General features: G+C 35.9%; 1 protein-coding gene across 1 annotated transcript; it reads right to left on the bottom strand.

The window, feature by feature from the left end:
* Positions 1-405: 405 nt before the first annotated feature.
* LOC127679901 (olfactory receptor 10R2-like) lies at positions 406-1368 on the bottom strand. Its single transcript, XM_052175486.1, has one exon. The coding sequence runs from the start codon at positions 1366-1368 to the stop codon at positions 406-408; it is 963 nt and encodes a 320-aa protein (XP_052031446.1).
* Between the last annotated feature and the right edge of the window lie 8121 nt (positions 1369-9489).

The following is a 9489-nucleotide window of genomic DNA, read 5'->3' as shown; positions in this document are numbered from 1 at the left end:
CCTTAAAGATTTTATACATTCTCCTTCATCAGTCAATCACACTGCTAATTTCTATTCACTGTACTTCTCCCTCCCCATCTCTTCCTCCTCTGTGTATCTATATCCCTAGCCTTCTTTTTTTCTTCACTAGTGTTTTCTTTTATTGTTTTACTAATATACTTATTTTCTTTTCTACCAAAGTCACCATAATCATGAAAATAGTGTTCCAAAGCATTCTGATAGGCCAGTTAAATGTATACATGAACTCATAAATGTTTTAAGACCATGATATATTTGCTGTAGAAAAATGATGAGACCAGGAAAATTCAGGCAGTTAGATAATACTTTAATTGCTTTGTACATTATATAGTGTTTGATGGAAATACACAGCTTACTACTATTGTTGTCAGTGCTCAATAGTTGTTTTTAAATGTTCCGGTTTTTAATTATCAAACAGGGTATAATTTTACTGACACTCTCTAATACCTTCCTCAGGGCTGTCTGCATTTCTTTATTTCTTAGGCTGTAAACAATGGGGTTGAGCAGAGGTGTCAGTACTGTGTATGTGACAGCCATCAGCATGTCTTCACGGAAGGAGTCACTGTTCTTGGGTATCAAGTAGACAAAGAAAGGGAATCCATAGTGCATTGATACAACTGTGAGGTGGGAGGAGCATGTTGAGAATGCCTTATGCCTCCCCTGTGCAGAAGGCATTTTTATAATGAGGAATACTATGAAGACATAAGAAATCATGATTAAAACAAAGCTGCCCACCAGCACAAATGCAGAGAACACAAAAATAATCATTGCATGATGATCAGTGTAATCACAGGCAAGGTGAACCAAGGGTGAAATATCACAGAAAAAGTGCTGGATAGTGTTGGAGTCACAGAAAGACAAGCTGAATATGGTAAAGGTGACAGCGAAAGAACAAAGGAACCCAACAACACAGGAAGCTATTATGAACTGAAAGCAGACCTTTTGGGTCATAAAGATATGATAATGCAGTGGGCTGTGGATGGCAGTGTAACGGTCATAGGACATGGCAGCCATGATGAAACAGTTGTTGGCAGCTAGTCCAAAGAAGAAAAACATCTGGGTAGCACACTCAGGGAGAGAGATGGCCTTGCTTTCTGATATCAAGTCCACTAACATTCGGGGCAAGATCACCATAGAGGTGAATGTTTCTGAAATGGACAGGGAAAAGAGGAAAAAGTACATGGGGGTGTGAAGGCTGTGATTGAGCTTGATGGCCACCATGATGGATGCATTTGCTAAGAGAATGCTCACATGGGAGAGCAGAATCACAACAAACAGTAGAGTCTGTAGCTCTGGGAAACTGGAAAAACCCAACAGAAGGAATGTGGTCACTGTGCTGTGATTGCCCATCCTCTAGCTGGCAGCAATTTTGACCCACAGATGAATATGTGCTTAAGGTCAAGGCTCTAAGATGTTTGTAAGGAGTTTCTGCACTGATGCTGTCAGTTACTTAATCAAAACTGTCCAGTTAGTATTAAACAAATTGAATAAATGAACCTGTAAAAGGGGGAGGTAAGGGCATTGAAATAACTCAGCAGATAAAGATCATAGGATATTTCCAGCTAAGCCCAATGATGTTAGTTCAATCTCAAGTACCCACATGTTGCAAGGGAAAAAAAACTGACTCCGACACATATTTTCACATATGTACCACGAAACATGTTTACACACACATACACACTACATGTATGCATAATAAGTAAATGAATTTATGTACATATGCATAAATATGGACCTAACTAAGTGAAGCCAGGAGCCTAAGACTTGAGGGAATGCTGTAAGTATGAAAATATACATGAAACTCAGAGAATGACCCCAAATATATTCTTAGAGTCTACTCACAAAGCTTTCTGCAACACTTTTTCTATTTTTGTTTTCTTGGTCTGCACAAAAGAAAACAAAGAACATCGATGTCTTCAGTCACTTGATTTTGATATGCCACAGGGTTCAAATAATATTTCTCATCTAATGTTGCCCTGGCCCCTTTGTATTGTTTACTAATTTATTATTAGAACACAAACAGTAACCGAATAACTTGTTTTCAAGTTGCTGTGATTTTTAAAAATTCTGCAGAGATAAAGCAGGAAATTCTAAAGAAACATCTGCTTTTAGCTACTCTTTGTATTCTCTACCACCTACTGATTCCCAGCAAATAGTTTTTGCACCAATGATCAGGTCAGATGAAGAAATGAAATCAGCATGTGTGAGTTACAGGTTCTTAGTATAGAAATTGAAGGTAGAGAAATAATAGAATCCACAGTTTTAATGTATTAGGTCTTTAGGCAAAGCATAATTTTTAAGTACTTACAGAAGATAAGGTCTCCTCATAGTTATTTTCCAATACCTAGATGATATTATGAACTCGACTGGAGTTAGCATGATCTAAAAGACACAGGGTCATTCCAGAACTGCAAAATGTGTGCAAGGTGATGTGATGACCTCTTACATTTTTAGCAGTGCCATTTCTAGCTGGTGAAGTTGAACATTTCTTTTTGCAAAGTAGGTTTGAAGTTCCACAGACAAATCTCATTCATCAGAATTCTATCTTGTCTGTTCCTTTGGCATACTATCTATGAAGAAAAGTGGGGAGAGGAAATTGCCAGAAACTCTCTCTAGAGAATTTTTCTTTTTAACCTCATCTACTGTTGAAGGTGAAGGGGAAAGAAAAACTTGAAGAAATTTGAATAGGAAAAGAAGGCATGGAAAACAAATGAAGAGATGCTAATAGAAATTATCCCATAAGACTCACAAAGATTAAATTAGAATGATAAAAGACAATAATACATTCTTATTTGAAAAGTTACTATTTTCTATTTGCATTGTGGTTTAGGTACAGAATACAGTAGTAGCCTAGGCAGAAAATGGGCACATATGTCATACCAACAATATGTCACAAATATGTTGAGGTAAGATAATGTGATCTCATAGAATACTCAGAAACCATGTGGTAGGGATAGGAATTAAGATTTCCAAAGAGGAGATTTAGGTTCAGAATGTATAACTTTCTGTCATAAGTCATAAATTCATTCAAATATGTTAACTAAATTCCAACAGTATTCCAGAACAGTCAATACACAGAGCAACAGATCTACTCAAGCAATCCTCACTCAGACTCCAAGGCCTTGCCTTCAAGTTCACCCTATACAGATTCTTTCTCTGATGGTTTCCTCATCAATTTACCTTGAAAGGAAAATTGTTTTCTGTTCTTATTGACTGAGATACAGTTTACTCTATATGAGCCCCTATACTATCTCTTATGAAAATGTTACTATCTGGATGCAGTACATGCCTATAATTCCAGAATTTGGAAAGAGTTGACCAGACCATAAGTTCAAGAGCAGTCTTGGCTACATAGTAATTCCAAAGTCAGATTGGACTAAACAAAATCTTGTCTCAGAAACACACAATGTAACTTTTTCCTGGTACCTCTTCAGTGTCACAATTGTTCCAACTATTGAATAAAACCTTTTCTTTTTTCATACTGGTAAGTACCTTTCATAATTACAGGGCTCTGGTTGATGATATCTTGATTTGTGTAAAACCTTCTGGCCTGATTTTCCCCTATATCTATCAGCAGGATGAATACAGGGGCTGCCCTCCTCCCATTCATGTTGCATACCTCCTTCAGATGTTTTAAATATGATAACTACACTCAGGCTTTGTTTTCATTACGGTTGCTTTTTAATCCTCATTTCTTATGAGAAAGATAATGCCAATAATTCCCAGTCCCTACTGTTCAGTGAACAGGTCATAATGTCCTCAAAGCTGCTCTAACACGAGCTACCAAAACTGACCTTGTGTCGTGAGAAGGAAATTGCAGCTGGGAGATATGTCTTTTCTTCAAAGGTGACATAGGTGGAATGTCTACCTGGAGAGTACATTGTAGGAAGGTGTATAAGGATGGATAACAATTTACTTGCCTCGCTGTCAGCAAAGACTCCTCCTGAGGTTTTATGTGCTTTAGCATACGTTTGCTCACCTGTCCATTTTCATTTCTCGCCAACCACGTAGGAACAACATGCACTATTTCTAAAATGCAACACATTTTTCTTAACTTTTTTACTTTACACATATTTCTGAACTAAAATAAATGTCTGCAATTTTTCAAAAAACCACAAACAATAAAGAACAAAAACCCACACCTTTCTGAAAAGACAAATTGAATACCGCTTACTCTTAGAAGCCTTCTTAAGTCATTCTTGTTAGCCAATTTTTGTCTGGATTAATATAACTTTTATGGTGATGACAACTTTTGGTCAAGATTGATTTTGATACAAAACAAGGCAAAGACTTGTGACAACTTTCATTTGCCCCAACTTTCAGCCTAAGCTGAGTGAATGTGACTTGTGAGTACTGCTTTTTAAATTATTATAAGGGGAAAAACAGATGCTCCCCAGTCATCCATATGTGCTACTTCAGTTTGCTTACTATTTTTTTCTCCAATACATTATCTGGTCCATTTGGCTGTATTTAAATATGCACTGAAATAGGTGGATGATTTCCAAACAGGTTTTAAAAATCAGCTTTTAAAGATGACGTTGTGAGAAGTGATACTTTATAAATGCTTACATCGTGAAACTAATGTCATAATGACATTATGACAACAATAAAAGAAATCAGATGCCTCTTAAAACTCAACTGTGTAAGAGCATCCAGGAGAAAGATGTGATCATAATTTTATATTTTACAGGTTCTAAATTTTTTGTAGTATCAATTTTGACTCAAGCTCTAAATAATCTTCCTACAGAAGTTTTAGAATTGCTAGTAGAGAGTATCAAAGTGCTACATACTTCTTCTCTAATACCCACCTCCTACACACACACACACACACGCACACGCACACGCACACGCACACGCACATGCACATGCACACACGCACGCGCACACACACAGACACACATAGCCCACAAGTTTAGGAAAATTTTTAGTCCATACCACATTATATGTAGCTTGACAATGTTTCTCAGCAATTTTAGTTGAATGTGTTAGTTGATGTATATGGTTATGATGGTTCTAATATATGTTGGTGATAAGTTCTGATGTCTTCATATTATTCTGGTGCAGCTGAGATAGGACATATAACTGTATAATATTATTTCCATACTTCCCAATGACTCTTACATCCACTGATGTATGGAATATCTCTTATATTGGATCTATGATCACCTTTGTTTGTCCTTTTCTAGATAAAATTTCTTTTGCTTTGAGTTTAATACTCCTATCTCTATTTCACATCATCAAACTTTCTATTCATGGTTTTCTGCTCTACCAGGAAAAAACAGCTTGTAGTAAGTATTGTTATATTAAGGCCCATCTATGCATATAAATTCTTTGGTACTTTCTTACATAGTATAAACCCTACAAGCACTTGTTCATTAGAGTAATATTCACTAAGGCTGATATCAAAACTGCTCTGAAACTGCCACCTTCTGAAAAGGAAGACTCAATTTCCAATCTTTAAAAATAACAAAGTAAGTTAGCTGCAAGAACAATTTAGTCTCGCAATAGAGGTGTAACCTTTAAAGTTTTAAGTACTTTCACCTTTAGATGTCTATTATGAATCCTTTATAAATTTGGACTCTATAAAAGGCAGTTCTATGTTCATTTATAGTCAAGAGAGCTCAGTACAATAGATTTTTTTTTAATGAGAGTCCTGAGGCCCAGTGGATATCATCTTGAGACTCTTCATTCTAGGTTCAAGGAATGTCATACAATGCAATGCCCACAAAAATTATTAGTTCATCTTCAACAACATGAGGAGTTTTTGCTTATACTTCTTATGGTTCTTTTGAATAACAATAGAAATAATTTAATTTTCACTTAGGGAAATATATCTTGGAATGTATATGATTCCCATGAACATAGTTTATTTCATACATGATACCATTTCTTTTCATTTTAAAATTCTGAAGACTTGCTAAGCCTCTAATTAGGGTCACTTCTACCTATACACAGGACATAAGACTGGTGTGCTGTAAGAAGCAATTGCCTGAGGAAGCAAACCAAGCACAGATATAAAAAATACCACACAGTGTGCACACTGTGAATGTTTTTCCTGAGAGTGACCTTCCTGAAGAGGAGGCCCACACTTATCTCAGTCCCCAGATTGCACTCTAGCTATGGTGACCACAAGAGCTCCCCTTCTCTGTCTCATCTGCTTTCACCATCAGTATCATCACTGTTTTCTTTATGTGATGCACATTTGTCCAGTCTTACCCCTAATATCTATTGTTATAATATTAATACTGTAGGTAAGCTAATTGATGCTCTGTCTTAAATTATCCATTTCACTTGACCTTCTCCATATTTCTTGTTTGAAAATACCCTTTTCTATTTATACAATTTTTGATGCTTCTTCAGCGGATATACACCTTCAGAAATGTTTGATTACTGTCCTTTTTATTTCTTTGTTTGATTGTTTCAGAACAAATCATACTTCATTCAACAAACTCCTATTTTGCATAATTACAGAGACAGAAAACATAGTCCTTCAAGAGAAATTCCATTGCTAACAAAATCAGTCTATTTTGAAATCTGTTAGGAAGAGGCAGTAGCTAGTGAACAGCTATATATATAACAATTATTTGGGACATTTAAAAGATGCATTTTTCCATTGGTGTATGCTTATTATACATAGCAATGCTTTTCATAGGGGTATTATTTTTCCAGTTTTATCATATATATTTGACCATATTCACCTGTACCACTCACTCCCTTTATACTTGCCACTTTATCCTTCCTACTAGTCCTTTGCCTTCCTCTATTTTCCCTTTTCCTAATCTCCTGCCTTCCTTTGTTTCTCTCTGTATTCATGTTTCATGTTTTTATAAGCAACTATGAAAGCCATGACAACAGTTTAAAATCTTAATACATTCATAAAACTAAAATCTGATTTTCACTTATTAATTTTGTGTTCTGAGCCTGGATGAAGGTACTTGCAAGTTCTAAAAGTTTTCTGGTGTTGTTTGTGCTGCCTGTAATGTCTGATCACGTTATTTGCAAATAGTGATCATTTTACTTCTTTCCTTAGCTGTATCTTTTTATTTCTTTATCCTGTGCCTTTACACAAGCTAGAATTTCAAGGGAGCACTGAATTAGAAAGTAGTCTTTTAATTTCTAATTTCAGTGGAAATATTTTGAGTTTTTCCCAACTTAGTATAATGTAGGTTATAGTTTTGTTCTATGTAAATTATAATGTATTGAGGCATATTTCTTTCTTTTTCTGTCTTTTCGTTTTTATAATTCTTTTTAAAAAGATGTATTTATTTATTTTATTTATTATTGGATATATTCTTTATGTACATTTCAAATGTTGTCCACTTTCCCGGTTTCCTTCTTCTTGAGCTTCATTTGGTCTGTGAATTGTATCTTCGGTATTCTAAGCGTCTGGGCTAATATCCACTTATCAGTGAGTGCACACCATGTGTGTTCTTTTGTTATTGGGTTACCCCACTCAGGATGATATTTTCTAGTTCCATCTATTTACTTAAAAATTTCATAAATTCATTGATTTTAATAGCTGAGTAGTATTCAATTCTGTAAATGTACCCCATTTTCTATATCCTTTCTTCTATTGAAGGACATCTAGGTTCTTTCCAGTTTCTGGATATTATAAATAAGGCTTCTAAAAACATAGTGGAGCATGTGTCCTTATTACATGCTGGAGAATCCTCTGGGTATATGCCCAGGAGTGGTATAGCAGCGTCCTCTGGTAGTATTATGCCCAATTTTCTGAGGAACCACCAAAGTGATTTCCAGAGTGATTGTACCAGCTTGCAATCCCACCAGCAGAGGAGGAGTGTTTCTTTTCTCCACATCTTCTCCAGAACCTGATTTATTTTGTGTTTTTGATCTAAGACATTCTGACTGGTGTGAAGTAAAATCTCAGGCTTGTTTTGATTTGCATTTCCCTGATGACTAAGGATATTGAACACTTTTTTAGTTTCTTCTCAGCCATTCAATATTCCTCAGTTGAAAATTCTTTGTTTAGCTATGAAGCCCATTTTTAATAGGGGTTTTTGGTTCTTTTGGGTCTAAGTTCTTGATTTCTTTGAATACATTGGATATTAGCCATCTTTGGGATGAAGAATTGGTAAAGATCTTTTCCTAATCTGTTGGTTGACCTTTTGTTTTATTGACAGTGTCCTTTGCCTTTCAGAAGCTTTGCAATTTTCTGAGGTCACATTTGTTGACTCCTGATCATATGGCATAAACCATTAGTGTTTTGTTCAGGAAAATTTCCCCTGTGCCCATGTGTTCGAGGCTCTTCCTCTCATTCTCCTCTATAAGTTTCAGTGTGTCTGGTTTTATGTGAATGTCCTTGATCCACTTGGATTTCCGATTTGTTCAAGGAAATAAGAATGGCTCGATTTCAATCAGCTGAGTCATATTTCTTTAATTACTAGTTTCCTTGGGGCTTTTATAAAGAAGTAATGGTAAGGTTTCTCATAGGCCTTTTCTTCAGCTATTGATACAATCAAGTGATTCTGATTTTGTCCATGAGTACATTAATGAGATATATTATTTGTTGATTTGCTTATGTTTAACCATCTATGTATCCTTCAAATATGTCCAGATGGTCATGGTGAAAGATGAATGGTCATCTTTCTGATAATTAGTTGAATTAGATTTGGAAGTATTTTATAAGAAATTTTACATCCATCTTCATCAGGGAGGTTGGCCTGCTAGCTTCTTTTGTTTGTGTCTTTGTATTTGTTACAAATATAGTTGTGATTTCTCAAAATCAATTTGGCAGAGTACTTTTAGAAAGCTTGAGAAGCACCAGTGTCAATTTCTTTTCAAGATTTGATAGGTTTCATGGATGTAACAATATTGAGTTTTCTAGTTGAGTGGTGTGTGTGTGTGTTGTATTTCTGTGAATGTATACTGCATATATCCCTGTGCATACATGTGAAGTACTGAAAATGATATAGGATATCTTTCTCTACCATTTGCCAATTTGATTGGTTTGATGCAGGGTCTCTCATTGAACTAAAAGTTTAATGTTTTAATATCCTTCCTGGCAAGTAAGATCTCAGAATCTGTCTGTCTCTACACTCCAAATGGGGTTACAGGTATATAGAGCCTTACCTAGTATTTCATGTGGGTGTTACAAATTTAAACTTGGTTATTCATGCTTGCAAAACAAGTATTTTCACAGTCTGAGTCATATATCTAGGCCCTTTTATTACTGCTGTAATGTAGCTTTGTTGTTCATTATTATTGTTATTTAATGTATTTTACAGTACAGACTTTATCCCTCTCCTGGTCCACCTTCCTACTGTTGCACATCCCACACCTCTTCCATCCCATCCCTGTCTCCAAGAGGATTCCCCCCCCCACACACACACACCATCAGACTTCCCTACTTCCTGGGGCCCCAAGTCTCTCAAGGGTTAGGTTCATCTTCTCTCACTGAGTCAAGACCCTTCAGTCCTCTGCTGTGTATGGGTTGGGGGCCTCATACCAACT

Source organism: Apodemus sylvaticus, chromosome 1 (genome assembly GCF_947179515.1).
Source record: "Apodemus sylvaticus chromosome 1, mApoSyl1.1, whole genome shotgun sequence".
Classification (NCBI taxonomy): domain Eukaryota; kingdom Metazoa; phylum Chordata; class Mammalia; order Rodentia; family Muridae; genus Apodemus; species Apodemus sylvaticus.
The sequence above is the reverse complement of the archived record's forward strand: the minus strand, read 5'-3'. Positions and strand labels throughout refer to the sequence as shown.

Excerpts from the sequence above, each read along its gene's own strand:
- LOC127679901 (XM_052175486.1), bottom strand. The coding sequence starts at position 1,368 with ATGGGCAATCACAGCACAGTGACCACATTCCTTCTGTTGGGTTTTTCC.